General features: G+C 42.7%; 1 protein-coding gene across 1 annotated transcript in view; it reads left to right on the top strand.

The window, feature by feature from the left end:
- CEP68 (centrosomal protein 68) overlaps positions 1–19,934 on the top strand; it is a 111,620-nt gene that overhangs the window by 13,441 nt on the left and 78,245 nt on the right. Inside the window, exon 2 of the mRNA XM_085612522.1 lies at positions 16,209–16,645. Coding sequence (XP_085468648.1) covers positions 16,256–16,645 — 390 coding nt within the window. The 5' untranslated portion in view covers positions 16,209–16,255. The remainder of the gene's footprint in view (positions 1–16,208; positions 16,646–19,934) is intronic.

Here is a 19,934-nt window from a genome sequence, read left to right as displayed (position 1 = left end):
GATGTCACCACCTAGAAGCCACAAGTGCTGAAGATGGACGATCGCTGACAAAGACCTGCCATGCTGCTTGCTTCAGAACCAAGAAACGAGAGGCTGCCGCTGCAGCGACCCGGCGCCCTCTCACAGAAGCACCACTTGTGTGATTGCAAAGAGTGTACTGCAACAGCCTCAGCAAGGTATTATTCTTGCAGATAGGAGGCCATGTTGAAGGACTGATAGACTGGGTCTTTCTCTAGAAATGCATATTGAAGGAAGTAACAATTGCTCATACAAACTCTTTTGCAAGTTATGAACTGAACGGTCCTACTGGTTCTCCCATTTAGAGATTACTTGCATAAGCTAGGTACTGAACTTGCACCTGTGCTAATTTTGTCCATTCGTTTTCCTTCACTTCTAGGTCACTCTAGTAGTTTGGAAACAGCCACTGTGCTTGAATGCTGTAGTGGAGCGGGAACTGTACTCATTGCACTATGGCACTGTGATGTATATATGTGTGTGTGTATGTCTGTGTGTGTATATATATATATATAATTTATATTTATTACCTACTGGCGGTCGCCAGTAGGTAGTTATAGTTAGGACCTATTTTCCATAGGAAATTCGCAACATTCTATTCCCAATAACTTTGGCGCCGGTTGACGAATCTTTGCGAAATTTTCAAAACTGGTGGGGCGCTCCGGACCACTCCTATCCTGAAAGTCTCGGGGTGATTCATCAAGCGGGGGCCGAGAAAAAAGGGGGGGTCCCAAAACATGTTTTCCCCATGCAATTTTCCATAGGAACATTTAGTCGCAGCTACAGCCCGAACTGCTGAACGGAATTACACCAAATTTGGCAAAAAGGTAGCCCGTGGTTCAGAGTTGTGCCTTTTAGTTAAATGGTGTAAATCCGTTCAGTAGTTTCTGAGAAAAAAGTAAAATCAGATATATATATCTATGGGCGCGCAGGATCCGTGCACCCTCCCGATGACAAGCTGTATGCTAATTGGCTGTCAACACTCCAAACCAGGAAGTGTTGGCAGCCATCTTGTGCCTTGGTAGAACCGAGGCACAAGAAGCAGAAAAAAATGCGAAAAACGCAAAAAGGGGGCAGGGTAGAAACACCCTGACCCCCTAGGCCTGCTTAGGGGGTCCCACAAGGACCCCCAGGGCCCAAATAAATTATTTTATTTTTTTTAAATCCGCAAAATCTGCTCAGGGTGCGCAGATCCTGCCGATATAAAAAGAAAAAAAAAAAAGCGGAGCGAGCGCCTCCCTGCAGTGGCGCTGTACTCCCCCTCCACATCTTGCAGCAACACCGGGTTGGTGCCTGCCTGGACCCGCAAACCTGCAGAGGGCCTTCTATGCGACCGGGAGTGGCTGCAACAGAGCGGGGCAGTTGACCACCAGGTTCCGCTTCTACCCACTGGGGAAAATTATTGTGTTTTTATCTGAAATAGAACAGCGCGCAAACTGGGGTAATTGATGAAAGACTACAACATCCAGAGGGCCGTGTTTCGGCCACGCCCACAGCGGCAGGTGTTTAAATTGAATTGTGTGTTAGCACCAGCGCGTTCTTTTCATCATCACTACACGCCACAGAAGAAGGGATTTGGTTTTCCCAAAATGCGTATGGCGTCTTATTCCTTGGAAGTGTGTTTCCTGTGATGTCAGTTGTCAGCATGCAGCCATTAAAAGTTTGTGCAAAATTTATCCTCCAGCGGCCTCCTTTAAATGGGCATCCTGCGCAAGATGAGATATATATATATATATATATATATATATATATATATATATATATATATATATATATTCCTTTAAATATGTTTATTTACTTTGAAGCCGAGAGGACTAGCAGTGTACTTGGTGGATCTGTCTCTAGAATAGCTTACTATATTCGGATGTAACTGATGTTTGTCTGCCTTGCTTTCCTCTTCGGTCTGGCTACACTGTGAATGGTGTGTGTTGGGCTGTAAGTTAGAAGACTACTTTTGGTTGCAAGGAGAATGCACAGCAGGCACGCGCAGAACTTCTTAGGCAAAGAGAGTGTCTGACTACTGGTTCGCAGATGCCTGGACAGAAGTTTTATATAGGTAGTGACTAATAAATCATTGAGAAATGGTTCATTCTGTGATGCATGCTGTTAGCAATGGGGGTCTCTAGTTGGCAATGGCTTGCACCTTTATCCAAGTAGGGACCCTTCTTCCTAGTCAGGGTAAGGGGGATACACTTCTAAAATAACCCCTGCTCATCCCCTTGGTAGCTTAGCACTAGCAGACAGGCTAATCTCAGAGGCAGCGAATAAAGCATTTGTGCATGCATACAGTAACACGGTGAAAACACTACAAATGGACACCACACCAGTTTAGAAAAATAAGCAGTTCTTTATCTAAACCGAACAAGACCAAATACTACAATATTCCATCATACAATACTGTAAAAATAGTTACTTTGCAATATAACCTTCAAGTTGCGGAAATATCCACAAATCACAGTTCTTCTGAGTCAATAGCTCTGTCCGGGGCTACCGCGATGCTGAAAACAACAGAGTCTAACAAGTTCAGTCGGTGCGGGCCAGCTAAATCGTTAACAGAGTCGTGAACAGTACCTTTCTCATTGTGGCCAACACGTTGGTGCGAGTCGGTTGGGGCAACCGTCACGTTTGCATTGCAAAAATGGAAGCGGTGCAGGATGCTGTGCAGTCAGTGGTTCGGTGACGATCGTCCAGACGGCGACGGTGAGACCAAGGCTTATGTGCAATGGGAGGCTGTGCTCGATGCGGTGCTGGCAGGTTGTGGTGCAGGTGTCGGAGCCGGTCGATGTTCGGGTCGGGCAGAGACGGTGTCTGTGACGTCCAAGCAGGGTGTAATGAGGCAGTGCAGAGTCCGGTGCCCACAGGATGCGGTGCAAGCAACAGCTCGCTGAGGATTGTCCAGACGGCGTTGGTGAGACCAAGGATGTGGTACGCAGTGCAGCAGTGCTTTCTGCGCGGCCTTTCAGGACCTGGAATCCTTCAACGGATTCGGAGACAGTCGGTTGTCCTTTTCTTCAGCGGCGACTGAAACCAGCTGTTCCAGACAAGGTGCCCAGAAGGATGATGAGGTCTTTGCTGTTCAGTTCTGTCTTCTTTGGTGCAGCTGCCCGGCAGGAGTTGGAGACAGCATTGTCAAAGGCAGACCAGGCCCATTCAGGTGTGAAAGAAATCTCCTCCCCCTACTCTGAATGCAGCCCAGGTCTATTCAGCCCACCCCTGGCTCACCCTGGAAAGGCAGGACACGCCTCACCCCCCCAAGTGGCTGTATGAACAGAATGCACATTCCCAGCCCATGCCACTCCAAAGCCAGACAGTCAATACACAAACCTAGCAGAGGCACACTGGATGGCTAAGCAAGAAAAGACCTACTTTCTAAAAGTGTTATTTTCAAACCCAGAATATAAAAATCATTCTTACTTAAAGATGCATCTTTATATTCTGAGTTCAGGCATACTAAACTCCTTTTTCCTATCTTGTCCCAATGGGAAGTTATATTTATAAGATGTTGTAAATAAACTCCCATTCTACCCTATGGGACAGATAGCCTTTCAATATTGAAAAACGAAATTGGCAGTATTTCACTATCAGGACATGCCACACACATCAGGGCATGTCCTACCTTTCACATACACTGCACCCTGCCCACAGTGGTACCTTGGTCCTACCTTATGGGTGACTTGTATGTAAGGAAAGGGAAGGTTAGGGCCTGACAGGTGGGTGCACTTGCCAGGAGAACATGGCAGTACTAGACTGCACACAGACACTGCAGTGGCAGGTCTGAGTTACATTTACAGGCTCTTCATGTGGGTGGCACAATCTGTGCTGCAGGCCCACTAGCAACATTTGATTTACAGGCCCTTGGCACCCACAGTGCACTGTACTAGGGACTTACCAGTAAATCAAATATGCCAATCATGGAATCAACAATCCATAAATACAATTTACAGGGAGAGCATATGCACTTTAGCACTGATCAGCAGTGGTAAAGTGCCCAGAGTCATCAAACCAACAAAAACAGGGTCCAAAACAGGAGGCCAAATAGCAAAAAGTCAGGGGATAAACCCGCTGGACAAGCTAGGTCTAACATATGCTAAATCGATAGTCATTATCCGTGTAATTATACATTTACATAGAGTACAACATAAGTAATGCTCATTAAGTAGCTGTGCTATTATTCTTGTTTAACCTGAAGAAAACAGGCAATATGGTTGAACTCTTCAATGTTTCCTTTTTTTTTTACAGTCATAATTTGTGCTTTTTTTCTTAGTCATGATGTCTTTTTTTGTCTCCTGAAATTTTCTTCTGATGCCCTATTGATTCCTGAGACAAATTGTGGAAGCATCCAGTTTTGTGGTCAACATTTCAACTTCTTTTAGCAGCAGTGGAGGGCTTTCTGGGTTTTAGGATACATCGACTTGTCTGGAGTCCAGATTAGCCTGAGCTGTCCCGATTTAGATCTGCTAAACTGTGTGTGTGTGTGTCTATGGGGTTAGTGTCTCTTGCATTATTTCCTCTCTCTCTCTCTCTCTGCCTTTTTTGTTTCAGTTTGGCTGGGAAATTGAACATATGACACAAGCTATATTTGAGGGGTGGGAATTATTTCTTCAATATGTTTCAATTATTTAATTTTGAATTGCGTTGTATAATTTGTGTGATTTTAATGTCTGGTTGGCTTCCTTTGAAAGTCTTGCTATAAGGAATTAAGGAATAAAAGTGATTTTTTTTGCAAGAACATACTCCATCCGGACTCGCTTATTGACTCATAATTATGACAGATCAGGAACCTCAGGTACAGGAAGATACATTGACCTTCCGGGGGTTGACCAATTTATTTGGAGGTCAATAGACAAGAATTTGAACCCTGATTGTGAAGCCTCCAACGTAGCTTCTAAACCTAATGTCATCTCAATGAGATTCTTTTTTTTTACAGTGAAACGTAGGTGGTGCCACAGCAGGTATACTATTATAATATGAAAATAATAAAGAATCAGGCAGCCACTCTCAATATGGAAGGAAACACTTTTTTTGGTGTCTCTTTTTGCTTTTTTTTTCAAATCTGCCCCCAAGTTCCTTCTTTGCCCCTTTCCCCGTTCCTTCCCCACTCCTCTGTTGCTCCTCCGGATCTCTCTGTTACTTTCTTTTTTCATCTTTTTTTTCTTTCATTGAGGACCTGCCACCAGCAACTTGTTACCACACCGCTTCTTTTGCTAATAAAGCTCTTTTGTGTACATTTACATTTTTATAATTTTTTTTAATTCACCTCTCCCAGATTGGTCTTCACCATCTTGGAACGGCACTTGTCGCCATATCATGACTCATAACTGCCCATGTGTGATGACGAATGTGCATATATACATAAAAATGTTTGGGCCACTGCAGCATCATGACGCATGCATGCAGATATGTAGCAACTCATGCGTTCGTTTACATCATTGCGTTGTAACCATCTTCTTTTTCTGAGTTTTTTTTTTGTCAGTCTGGTACACACCAGCAAAAGGCATTAAAAAGTCCTAAATTCGGCTAAACACATTTTAAAGGCGAGATCTATTGCCTTTGCCGTGCTTGCTAATCTAAGGTCTGCAGTTTTCACGTTTTTGGTGGAGGATGGTTTTCATGGTTTACATTCCTTACACGCCTCTATTTACCCTGTTCTTCATGGCAGTGTCAGGAAGGGGCAACAGCATTGGTATAGAAATCGGACGCCTCCAGTCGGTGCTTGTGAGGCGTGGGCAAGTTGTAACTTGCTCTGTTAATGAGAGTCGTAGACTAAACGGAACAATGAACAACTCTGCGAAGCAATAAGACCCCTCTGAGCCTTATCTTCAGTCCGTCCTAATGAGTGCCGGTCTCGTCAGATCGTACAGTTATATTATTGTGCCTCCAAAATTATGAACTGACGACTTCTGTTTGCAAGTTCCCCCCAAGATTTTACAAAAGGACCGTGCAGTCGACGTTTTACATTTGGAGTTGGAGTTGGTGGTAGGTGTGGTGCACAGGTTAGGTTGTTTCCTGGGGAACCAGCAGGCCTTCGAAAAGACATTCCCGCCTCTCCCACACGACCAAAGTGAAGTTATCTTTTAAACCAGTCAATTCGTTTGTGTTATGTCTCTTTTCCGATTCATCCAATGAATGTCATGGGTTCGAATCCGGCAGCCCAATCTTGCCTCAGGGTCCAGGTTTCACTGAACATTAGCAGCTGCAGTTACTGCCTAGCGCGCGCGCGCGCTACATAGGTACAGGCAGTATTTATTAACTGGCAACATTAGGAGTGTTTAGCTATAGTTTAACGACAAGTTTTATTCAAAGCGGATATTTCACAAAAACCAGCGAGCCTAAAGCAGACAGAATTGTAAATCCTGTTGATCTACTCACTTGTAGAGCACATACAGCTACCGTGTTTGTGTAGCTTTGGTCCCGTGGTTGAGAATCAAAGTTAAACATTAGCAACGAGATTTAGTCAGTGCGTCGAAGGGGTCTGTTTTAGTACTTATAGTGTTATTGAGTGTGACGGATAATTACGGGTAGGGTGACCGGCTGGTAAGGAGGTAAGTTCTGGACAGGACTATAAAGATTCAGGACAAAGGGTCAAATTTCATGGAAAAAAACTGACCAAGGGGTCAATTTTACGGGCACATCCGAAGAGAAGGCCTCACCCCAATACTTTATCAGCACATTCATTTAATATTTCATATAATGCACTATGACTTCGCCGTGCTCTGTATGTTATTGCCTCTAGGTGTGTTACATTCAAGTGGGCAAATATGTCCGTGTTCGATAATAAATGGATACCCTTGTGCACCATGTCAAACCTCTATCCATACTTTCTGGGAGAGAAAGCAACAGCAACATCTTGATTATGGTTCAAACCCATGGCAAAGAGTTTGGGAAACATTACACTAAGTGACTTTTTCACCTTCTGCATGCAATAATCTGTATAATCCCATGAATATTCCATGATCTTCATTCCAAGGAAGTGCCAAACATTGTACCATTACCCACTGGATAGCATGCCCCCACCAATGGAATTGTACATCACCACACAAAGCATGGTGCACCACCACCCTCCGAACAGTGCACCATCACCAACTGTGTAGTGTTTGTTAGTGCTCTGGTGGAGACCGCTCCGGCTAGACCAGGCCACGTTTACTCAGATTTTGCGTAGCTATTCACAAAGCAGTCGAATTGCATTAAAAGAAGGGATGGGTACTGTGATCCTGAGTGCAATTTAGCTGGCATCGGTGAACGTGGAGGCGGAGCGAAAGGCATGGCTAGAAAGAACAAAATATTCTGTAACTATTTTGTTGATCTTTCACCTTTAAGTAACTTCGTATAAAATAATGCATGCCTTAAATTAAAAATAAATGCAAGTGAAGGTAATCAGTGGGAAATGTACTACTTTATTGTATGAAACCTTTTTTGGTTGATACGTTCACTGCAAATGTCAGTGTGTGCAACCAAAGAGACACAGAACTGAATCCGGGTCCAGCAGTGAATAGTGACACGTGAATTTTTAATACTACGAGGTCCAAGCCTGTGACAGAAAGCACTGTTAATGTGTAAGTAATAGTGTAAAACTTGCATTACACACAGTATAAGAAAGGGTGCCCCAACGTGTGCAAAACTATTAAGTTTAAGTTAAAAAGAATACTTCCGAAGTATAGAATTTAGTAATACGCAGATTTTACCTAGTGCAAACATTTTTATAACTGTCAATTACAAGCATGCATTCCACAGCTCAGCTGGTAACACACTTACAATACCTCTCAAAAAAAATAAACCCTTGTCGTCTGAAGGCTTCAAGTGACTACCTCATTGAACCCCAATAACTGTTCCCAAACAGCCTTTACATTTGCAGATTAACCAATTGCACACATTGACCTTTCTTTCCGCCATCAGTCACCCTTGCAAAACGGCTTGTTTCTTGTTTTGCTCTCTTAACCCTTCCTTTGCTTCACAGCACAGGGTACTCCCTCTCTCTTAAGATGAGGCATCTCAGCTGTCAAATTAACCATTGTTTTTTAGCAGAAAGGCTAAAATTACTCACAAATGCCCTGCATTGCAACATCAACCACAACATGCATTAGGGTTAATTTACGGACAGTCCATGCAAATTACTGATGGGTGATCACCCTAATTATGGACGAATTATTTTAAAAATATCTGGTGACCGCTTGTGTTTACTGGAGTGAAGTAAATTCCATTAGGTTGAGCTACTGCATGCCGTAGCTGTTTACTCCACATGAATCACCCTTCAGTGAATGTGTGAGAGAAAGTCTTTCAAGGCATTGCTGAGTAACCTTGCACCGCCTAACCAATGCGGAGTATCATTTTTAGGCCGCAGTCTGCCAGACAAGGCAGCTGTCTGGTTCTGAAAGGCTTATTGGGGACATGTCGATAGCTGACCTGAAATGTAACTCAACCTATTGCTTTCCATTAGTGTTTTTGCTATTTCGCTCTTACTTTCTTGCTTTTTAGTCAATAGTTTTGTTTTCGCCCGCCTGTCTAATGTTTATCCCTCCAGTGGAGCATCACCGATTGGCTCCTTTTATCCTTCCACAAAAGTCTGCTTTTCTGGAACTATGTTTTTCTTTTTCTAAAAGCACTCCTTGAGAATACATGTGTTTCCCAAGTTCTGTGTTTTCCCCCTTCTCCTAGCACATTTATTTTCTAAACACTATAAAAATTTAGTTTTCAACAACTTTACCCTTCAAGCCGGCCTTAGCTACATTTTCACTTGTATACAGCTTTGTCCTTCTAACCTCTCGCCTGTGCACTTTAAATCCACACTTGCTTCTAGCCCCCACCATGCTGCAGTATTTTGATTTGCTTCCTTTCTTGCGCACCTTACCTGTTGCTTCCTCCCGCCCTGTGTTGCTTCCCTGCCCTCCATGATTCCACTCTGTGTTTCTCCCCGCCTGTGTTCTTACATCATTTTGTAGGCTCGCTCATGCTTAACTAGAAAATGAAACAGCTGGGTATGTCTTTTTTTCCCCCTGTTTATGAGCCATGCCATGCAGCATGACTAAAACCATTTTCAAAGGCAGTAGGTCCCAAAACGATATTTTTTGTATTTTATTAGTCTCAGCTCTCCAGCCTTAGGATTTAAAAAATATATATATATTCACTGAAAAAATACAGAGGTTATAGGGACGTTATAGTTAGGCTCATATTTCACTCATACAAAACTATTAAAATTCAGCAGTAATACTTACCTGAGCTAACTACCACTTACGTCCCCGCAATGCACTACTTATGACCTCACATGTTACATCACTCATGACATGGGCAGTTACATCACTGATGACATCTCAAATGACATCATCCAGTGAGTGTAGGTGTTTTGTAAAAGTTTCAGAAATTTGGAAGATATATACTAAGCTACTGCATAGCATAGGTTGAATTACTATTATTTTTGTATTTCTGAGTGTTACTGTTTCTAACATATGTCATCTGAGTGGGAATGTGACTGTATCAGTGTGTGAGTGGGTGTCTGAGTGGCTGTATGTGTGTGTGTGTTAGTGTGTTAGTATCTGTATGGATCTGTCACTGGGTGTGTGGGTGGCTATATAGGTCTTTCAGTGGGTAAATGAGTGGCTGTCAGGGATGTGGCATTTAATAAAATATCCGCTTGTCCATGGGGCAGGTTGCTTCATAGACTACTTGTCCTGTGAAAAAATCCACTTGTCCCTTTGGTGCCACGTAGTGCAGTGACAAATTATGGCAGCAATCTCATTATATTAAATCTCTGATATTAGTCTTTCCGATTATGCCAGGGCTCCAACAATAGTAGCGTTTGAATTCTAGCGATGTACTTATTTTGCCATCTTTCCACAGATCTACATACTGGGGATGGAGGTAGCATTAAGCAAGAGTTCCAGGGTTGGAATGCCCTTTTGAGTCTGTGCAAACCTTCCAAATTGCACTTTTTAGGGATGTCGCCAGTTCTTCTCTAACCTTTTACCATACTGAGAACGTTTGGAAATTTACTTCTAATAATGGGAGAAGTAAAACTTCTTCCAGGGTTGGGAAAAATGTGGTTAGAGGGAAAGTGAACTTGTAAACGCTCAACAGATTTTCGCATGAGCAAATCTACACCTTATATTTGCTCGTGCTAAAAAGCAGTTCACAAATATTTTCTAGGAGTACGATTTCCTGGCGTACTTTTGTAAATACTTATGAATTCATGAAAGCCGTAAATCTGCACTAATGCACTGACATATACCACGGGTGAAATTTTGTCACTTACTTTAAGAATTGGGTCCCTAATAAGGTCTGGGTTTAACCAAAAAGTTTGCTTTTATTAAAATCCTATCTCTCTCTCTCTCTCTCTATCAATAGACTGGCTTCCGCACGTTCACAAGGAGCATATCGGCACACAAAGTAATTTTGTTCTGTACCATGGACATCTGTGCCAATGTTTGGTTTTTGAGACAAAAAAAACATATCAAAACTAGACACCCATTGACAAAACCAAAAGGCTGGCCTCTAACATCAGACCTATTGGCTTTGCCAATGGATGTCTATTTTCATGCTTCCCATTATCTTGTTTATTTATCTATAAAGTTTTATATAGCGCGAACATGATCCAGAGGGATATCAGAGCGATTCACAATTACGGATGGTCAAATACATATCAAAGGAAACAGTTACAAAGGGTGCAACATATCATCACAGTAGTTGGGGGTGAAAAGGAAAAAAAAATCAGGACTGGGAGTACAATGGATGAAGGTGTAAGTCCAGTATCTTCAGGCAAATGAGCAGAGTCCACTTAGGGTAAGAACTTAAGGAATCGTTTTACTTCAATTTTGAAGGCAACCGTGGAGGAGAGTCTGCGAACTTCAGGAGGGAGAGAGTTCCAGATCCGTGGAGCGGAGCCGGAGAAAGCTCTTAGACAAGTTCTCTTTTTTCAAAATAACTGTGGTTTCAGAAGGAAGGTGTTAGCGCTTCTTGAAGATCTACCACCTCCAGATAGTTCTAGCTTTTGACATAGGTACTTGGGGGTTTTGAAATGAAGAGCATTATGAGTCAGGTAGGCGATCTTTAGCTGTATTCTTGCTTCAAAAGGCAGCCAATTTAGAGATTTTATTGATTGTTGAAACTGGTTGCACTGATTTTCCACTATGAATATTTTTGGGAAATACTAGCACAGATCAACACATTTTACTAAATGATGTTTCAAATAAATATTTCCTACAATTTCAGGTTAGGAAAACATTCTTTTCTTAGTTGCATTTTGTTTTTGTAAACATTTTATTTTGAAAGCAAAGGATCATTAATCTGGTTATCAAGGTTCTGCAGATATCTGCCTCTAGTTAGAGAGCATTCTGGGAGCATTGTATGTAGCCTCATATTGTTAAACTTTGCAAACGTGTGTACACATTTTTCAACTGGAACCATTGTCAGTACTGCAGTCCGAGCTTACAACATTTTCTTAGAGCCCTAATAAGGAAGGCTTTGGATGAATGAACCATAAATACAAGTTCAAACAGAATTAACACATAGACACAAATATTACATTAACTGCAGACAATGCCCTATCCTGATCACTAATGTGGCACTGTAAACTGGCAGCCAAAGGGTTTGTGCTGCAGGAGGTTGGGCCTACTTGTCCCTAGTTCAAAATAAACATGATAACTTGTTGTCCTTGACTCCAAACAATAAGTCCTATGAGTTGGGCTATAGGAATTCACACCCCAGGACTGTATGGGTCTGTGAATGGGTTTTTGAGTGGTTGTATGGGTGTGTGAGGTTTGTGAGTGGTTGTACGGATGTGTGATTGGTTATATGGGTGTGTGGGTGTGTGAGTATGTGTGTATGTGAGTGGTTGTATAGTTGTATGTCGTGTGAGTGGTTTTATGGATCTGTGACTGGGTGTGTGAGTGGTTGTGTGGGTGTGTGAGTGGTTGTCTAGGTGTATGAATGAGTGTGTGAGTGGTTCTGTTGATGATGTAATCTAAAATGATGCGTTCGCCCCCCTCCCCGAATTATATATAATATTAAGTCCCCAGGACCTGACACACCCGGGGCCTCAAATACAAACGAGTGCGGGAGACCGCACTCGTTTATCTCAAAAACTTCGCAGGGATTCAGGAATCCTCGCGATGTTTACTGCAAACATTAAAAAAAATGCATTTTTGGCCCTAGCAGGTTCCCGAGGGTCCCCACCACCAGCCTAGGGAGTGAGGGAAAGCCTACACTGCTCCCTTTAAAATTTTTATTTTACCTTTTTGTTTGGGACTTGACTGAGTCGGAGTCCCAGAATGGCTGCCAACACTTCCTTGTTGAAGTGTTGATGGTGAAAAAAAACACTTACCTCCTCGTAGCCTCTTCAATCTCCCTTCCGCCATTGCTTCATGATGAGTCCCGGTCCTGGAAGCACACAGGCTCCCCTAAGCCAATCACAACGCTGCACCTCAGAATTAGTGGAAGGCCAGAACATCATTTGGAGAAAGTCTGCAACAGCCAGCTCCTACGTCTGCCCTGAGTGCTAGGATATGTATTAAGTTGGCCTGGAAGCACAATGCACGTTCACCAGAGGGAGCATTCTTAAACAAAAGAGTAGGTGATAGCAGCTTTGCGGCCTTTCATCAGTTCCATGCGTATTAGGGAATCGCCGGAGATACTCAGCTAGGGCTTCAGGGCAATCTTCGAGGTGCATTTATTTTGAATCACTGTGCTTTTCTGTTCAGTTATTCTTTATTTCCAAAGCATTCTATTTCCTATCGTTCCATTTTAAGATCGTTGTCGTGTTCTGAAAAATGGTTAACCTGCATGTGTGCGCCGAAGTTCTTTGAAATATAAGTAAAGCTGTTCTTCACAGGATGCCCCAATTAACGCTCCTTTTGTGAAGGGTCTGTGTTCAAAGGTTGTTAGGGTTTGGTTTATTTCACAAATTTATTATTTAATTACTTGTATCATGTAATGTAAGGTAGATTTTTAGAGCATTGCTTGTCGCCCCTGAGTGTATCCAGGCGCTGAGTAGGTGAGAGCAGGTGTGTGGTCAGGCTGGCCCGAAAACAGGCAGTCTTGATGGTCAAGCAAGAAGACTAATTTAAAAAAAACAGGCCTTCAGATTCTTGCACAACTCAAGAGGTTAGGAGAAGGCCCTGGTGTGGGGGTAGTTTCAGTATTTAGCGGCTTGTTAGCAGAATGATCAACCTTCCTGTCATGGGAAAGAGACGTATTACTTTTTCTGACCCTCCTCTCCTAAAATCAACAGTGCAATACTTCCCCATTTAGTTATGTTGTACTGTTAGTGCCTGGGCCAAGAAACAAAAGAAAGGTGCAGTAAATGGTGGTGAGTGTAGCCCCTCCTTGTTGTTAATGAATGATTTTTAATGATCTTTTTTTTATACTTTTTCTTTGGTGTTTTCGTGAGGTTCAGTACAGAGAAAAAATGTCCTTATTATTCAAAGTCTTGCTTATAGCACATTGTTTAAGCTGCACCAGCCGACACGTGTTTCGCTCAAACGGCTCAATTAGACTTGGGCTTTCTCAAGGCTTTTTAGAGCATTGTTGTAGCACAGTCTGGTTCACATATACATCATTAAAGTCAATTGCATTGTGTCTCGTATTTAATGATCGTGTCAGAATGTTTTGCGTTACTTGTTCATGAAGCCTCATTTGTACTCCTCATTATACTAGCACTGCAACAGTGGGCAGTGCTAGCATAATGAGGAGTACAAATGAGGCTACATGAACCAGACTGTGCTACAACAATGCTCTAAAAAGCCTGGTGCAGCTTAAACAATGTGCTATAAGCAAGACTTTGAATAATAAGGACATTTTCTCTGTACTGAACCTCACAAAAACACCAAAGAAAAAGTATAAAAAAGATCATTAAAGATCATTCATTAACAACAAGGAGGGGCTACACTCACCACCATTTACTGCACCTTTCTTTTGTGCTGTGGTGATTCTGGGACCATGGGCTTTCCATCCAATCGGAGCTCTCTTGGCTGCTGATGTTAGCATCAGTGCTACTCTGTGAGTATATGGGGCGTTCTCTTACTCGTGTCCAAAACACAGCAGCATTCCTCCTGGAGCTAGTCTTTTCTGTTCGGACTGTGTCCACTTGGTCTTGCTGATGCCAAGCAGGGCAAGGCTGTATTTTTCATCTCCAATGCCACTTGGGCTGTCTTGCCTGCAAGGCCGGGTTGTCTTTTGGTTGATTTTTCTGTAATTGGTGTTTTTTTTTTTTTTTTTTTTACATGGTTAGGTAGCTAGTCCCACGCATAACTATCCTCCTTCCGTGGCTGGGCCTGGGTCCGGCCATTGTAGAGCTCATCTTTGACCAGAAATCCCAAAACGAGTTGCTTTCATGGCAGTTGATTTTTTTTATTGTGTATTGTGTAACTGCATAGAAACCAAAATACTTTTCAATTATGTTGAATATTAGAAACAAAAATATCAGGGCCTGCAAAGGTATTATATTTTGGGCTTAAAGGTTAGACTTCAGAAGTCATTATGGAAAATAATCAAGTTTGTCCAATGTAATTGTTCTCTTGCTTTTCTTATAAACTTTAATTCTTGGAAGCCTGCTCGTTTCTGTATGGAATAAGGTATCCCCTAGCCTATCGTTCCAGTGCTCATCGTTTGTTTTCATGTTGCTGAAAGGTCACAGTGCACATGTTGAAACTGAGAACCTAGCGGCTCAGTTGCCAGCTTTGCAGAACTTTGTTGGGAAAGACTGTAATTTGTTTCTTAACAAAAAGACACTTCAGCACAAGTATATACAAACATTCCAAAATGGCCATGTAACATGCTTTAGGATGCATCCGGCAGCCATTTTGCATTTTTAATTTACTATTTAAACTCGGCTGAAGGCCATTTGAAGAACCGTAAATTAAAACAAGCATTGCAAATGCAATAGGTCTCGCATTTGTTGGTGGAGTTATCTGCATTATAATTTTCGTTTTACCTAGCCATATTGCATGTTGTAGTACCATATATGGCCAATAGAAGTCCCAAGAGACCTCTTTTGGCCTCATATGGTACTGCAACATGGCTAGGTAAAAAAAGACATTGGCATTTATAATGCCAATAACTCCAACTCAAACAAATATGAGACCTATTGCATAAACTTTGGCGAGCCACGCCAATGAAAAGAAAGGCACGGCTCGCCAAAGTATATTTTTTTCAATATTGTAAGCTTTTGGTAAGCAGTGCAACACGCTGCCTGTGTCGCTCCGCAAAGGTGAAAGTTGGGCGCAACGCAAACACGTGCGGCTGCCCTTACTAATAATACAAATATAAAATCGAGCGCACTGCTGAAACCTACAGCATGGTGCCTGAAGGCAAGATGACGATGAGAGTGGAAAAGCGGGCACCGTTGCAGAAATGCATGTTGTGCGTGCAATAGGAGAAAATCCTTTAAGAAAATAGTGCTTACAGACTGTAAATGAAACATAGAGAGTAACAACACAAGTAAAATGGCCAGTCCTCACGGGAGGTTTCAAAAGCAGAAAAGGCGGAACTAAGGAATCGACTACTAAGCCCATTCACAAACCAAAAGCAACCATTTACAATGGACAGTAACAGGAGTCAATTGAAAAGATGGGCGGAGCTTTAAGTCCATACCTGAATACAGCATGTCTTGAAGGCCATGGCGAGATCTAAAATATATGTATAGTCTGCAGAATTCCAAAAAGAAAGAAATGAGCAGCCCTGTCACAAAGTTCTTTGCCCTGGCTGAAAAATGTAATAAAAAGAAGGCAGCATGGTAAGGGGATGGTCAATGAGAAACATGCAGAGTGAATAACCTGGCAGCAGTGTGCAGCTGTTCGTACTTTGCAGAGAAAAAAAAAAGAAAATATGAAGCAAGGAAGCAGGAGGGATGAGGGAGCAATTGTATAAGGAACAGAGAACTGAGACAAGACAGGAAAGCCTTCCAGCCATTAGCAAGATGCTGACCCAAAGCCTACTCTGTATATTGTATTGCAGTCAAAAGGTCTTTGCTACAAGACGGTTAAAGATGTCTGTAAAGCAAGTTCTAAAAATAAGAGATTTATGTGGCATTTGTGTGGTTTCACTTTAACTTGATTAACAGTATGAATTGGAGCTTTTGTGGTTAAAGGGAATTCTGGGGACTGTTTTTAGGGGCAGATTACTGGCATTGTCCAAATGAGAAATATTTATTGTCGATGTTGGTGTTGCTGCCATTTGTTTTTTAATACTGATTTCATTTTTATTTTCAGGTCTTGGACTACACCTGCTAGGTCTCTAGAAAGTGCATCCTGAATTAATGGCCCTGTCTGTGGAAAACCCAGCAGCGCATCTGACTCCCATACGAAAATCCTTTGATAGTTGGAACTATGGTGGAGAAGTTGGTGCTGACTATCCTGGTTTAGAAGGCAGCGTGCGGGAACTATTAGAAAGAGACGAGGCAGAATCTTCCTGTGAGAGAAGGATATTTGGGAAGGCCAACAGACTTTACTCACCCCCTCAGAAGTTGGATGAGGGAATTCGAAGGAGCCCAGGCCGCAATGAGGGATTGTTCTTGACGTCACCTACCAGGTTTTCTCATCAAAATACAAAATATTTGGAACGAAAGCCACAGCTGACCAGCGCTAAACATAGTTCTGAATCATTTTACAAAGTTAGTTGTGCCCTTAATCACCCTCAAGAACAGCAGGTAAAAGTTGTGAAAAAACATTGTTTCATTATGTTCCATTATGTTTGATGACTTACTTTGTGCTTTGATGTTATTACTGACTTGGGAAAGTTTGTAAAGTTGGCTTAAAGGTCTGACTATTTAGAGAACAGCTGTTAAATGGAACGTTGCACCCAACACATTTTTGGGCATTGAATGCCACACCATAAGAAATTCCTGAATCATCCAGCAATTTTCCATTTTCCAGTGTAACCTCAGGCACTTATGTCTGAAAACTAACTCTTGGCAGTCAGGATCTTCTCCTTCCTGGCTATTCTCTGAAACAATTTGAGTGCAAAAGGCCTCCTGCTACCTTATGTGGATGCATTGGCATGAATGCTCAAAGTAAGTAGCAAACTTAACTGATAGGGCATGAAGACTGCGAATTTTGCAGGACTATTACAGTGGAAAATAATTACAGTAAAAGGCTGCGCCCAGCATCCAAATGCATAGTGAAACTCAGGGGTTGATTTTATCTGTGTATTTTTCCGTTCAAAGTTAGGAATCTCTCCTCCAGATGCAGTTTGTGTTTCTTCCCTTACTCTTCATCTTTCCTTTTCCCATCCCTTTCTGCAAAAATCTAGCGAGGATTTGGCATGTGGTCTACTTTTGCAGTGCAAGAAACACAAAAAAGGGCCAAGAAGGATTACTAGAGGGAGGTGTTCTTCTCCAAATCATCATTCCTTACCAATAACCTCCTGAAGGCTGAGAACTCAGCAAAGGAAATGTGTGGGATTGTTCGTAACATTTCTTCCCCTAAGTGTGCGGGAAATCGATTCACAATTCCCAGGAACTGGCCGATAGACTTTCGAATTATTTTGATGAGGTGTCTAATATTCTGAAATCTTTATCTTTTTGTGGGACAGATTGTGACCCAAGTGTTGGAGAAGTAGGGCCTTTGCCCTGTTGGGCTGGTAAGTAGAGGGATTCAGGAAATGATAGTGATAACTGTCTGCAAAAGTGAGAGCCATTATTACCTGACAACTTCACTTCAGTCATGGCTGCCCTAAAATCCACTGGATCCTCTGCTGCCCCAGCCCCCCTATTGGAAAGCAGCGACTGAAGTTCTTGGTACGTTACTCGCTGCAGTCTGGATGTATTCCAAGGGAATGTAAAAAAGCACTGGTAGTGGCGCTATTTAAAAAGACAAACGCGGATCTTACCATTTTGTTTTACAAATTATCACTTGATCTCCCTGTTGACATTTGATGGGAAGATAGTGGAGAAACATGTCAATTGTCTCCTGTCTATCTAGCCAGTGAACAAATACTTGACTTGGTTAGGTCAGGGTTTCACGAAATCCATAGCACATAGAGGCCATGGTGGATGACCTTCGAATGCTTAAGGACAAGGCAGAAAGTGCAGGCTTGTTATTATTAGATGTGTTCGCAGTATTTGACATGGTAGCTCATTCTGACCAGTCTACAGAAAATTGACATTGGAGGAAAGGCGTTGGAGTGGTGCAGAACCTACCTGACTGAAAGGCCCCAGGCAGTTTTCTTACCACCATATATGTCTGAGTTTATGAAGTTGAACAAAGGAGTTCCTCAGGGTTCAGCATTTTGCCCAACATTGTTTAATATATACATCCGTTCATTGTTGAGACTCATACAATTCTTTGGTCTCCGGTGTATGAATTCCGCAGATAAAACGCAGCTTATGATCTTGCTTGAAGGGTCAGATGCCAATCCTACGGAACTATTTATTCACCGAATGGCTGTGGTGTCTGACTGGCTGAAGTCCAACTCACTCAAATTAATTCACTGACGAGTGAGGTACTGTGGATTAAACATTCCCATGTACCGGAAATACTGCCATTTGATCTTTGACCCAGTAGCTGAACAACTGTTCCAACTCCTGCTAAAACGATCAAAAATCTCTGGATTTATTTCGAACGCTCGTGCGTGTGTTTTTTTTTTTTAAAGCATGTTTTCTATTGGGCTTTGCGTGCGTCTTTCTAAAAAGACAGCAGGCAATTGGGCAAAGGCGGGTGCATGTCCTACCTTTCCCAGGAAATGTATCCGCCCACGGCTTGCGGTTACGAGCAGGGGCGCCATCTGTTCGGGGTCATGTCACCATCTGTTTTTAATTAGCTCGTTCGCAGCGCTGCCGTGTTCATTTGCCCCCGCTTCTCTCTTGCGCCATTCTTTTTAACCAACCCTCCCTTCACATGCCACATGCACATGCACAGCCCTGCCAATGCTCTGTTTGCAATGAGAAACTTGTTCATTCGCTGTCATGCTAGGCCCATTGCTGTTGACTTGTAGAAGGAGGAAGGCAGCAGAATCGTGTTTTGACAGTGGCGGCCGAGGCAGAGGTAGCGAGGCCTCTGCTTACACACACGGCTCCTGATTTTCTCTACTGTGCTCGCTTTCTAATTTGGTACTGGCATTATATAATGCAATCTTAACTTTAGGGCAAGCACCCTATTAATCTTATGTTTGACCTCACAACCGCAGGTTCGAACCCCAGCGCTTCTGCTCAGCCTTTCATCCTACTAGAGGCCGACGGACTAATTAACATTCATTTGGTTGGCAATAAACATCTGTTACTCGGCACCAAGATGCAGCATACTCCAGCCCTGCCTTCACTTGCACACTGGGATAACTCACTTTCGTCTCCTTTCAATTCGGCTCCTGATTTTCTATACTGTTCTCGCTTTCTGATTTGGTACTGGCATTATATAATAGGAGCCAGCAGTGGCGGCACGCAGGCTGCCATCTGTTTTGGGCCAGGTTTCATTTCCAGACCATGCCGCTGTCATTAGAAGGCGCGTTCCCTCCACCCCACCTCCACAAGAGTGCACTTTCATTTTCTCTAAAACACGAAGGAACGGAAACTAAATCAATTACGGTGACATCTTACTTTTCAGTGGAATCGTCAGCACCGTCTAATGAGCAGGCCTTGGCCAACAAGCCTACCCTGGAAGTCAATAAGCAGCTGCTACAGTAGTTAAAGCTCCTTAAAGACCACTCATGTCTTGGGGAGGAAGGGAACGATCCTCGTGGGGTTTCAGTAAATAGCTACATTGTGATGCTTAACCATTTGTTCACCGAATGATCATGCTTCTGGTTAAACAAAACAGAAGAACGTTAGCAATCAGCATTTTACCCTAACTGTTGTGGAGAAAAACCAAACATCTACAGCAGGTAGGCACAGCATAACTCTACAGAGTGCATCTTTTCGCTCCCCCACCTCAGAAATCTGCAAGCACTTCTCCTTTCATTCCTTTTTATTTTTTGCATTATGTAGCGCGAATGAAGGTATCAAA

Source organism: Triturus cristatus, chromosome 6 (genome assembly GCF_964204655.1).
Source record: "Triturus cristatus chromosome 6, aTriCri1.1, whole genome shotgun sequence".
NCBI lineage: Eukaryota > Metazoa > Chordata > Amphibia > Caudata > Salamandridae > Triturus > Triturus cristatus.
This window is presented reverse-complemented; position numbering and strand designations above follow the sequence as displayed.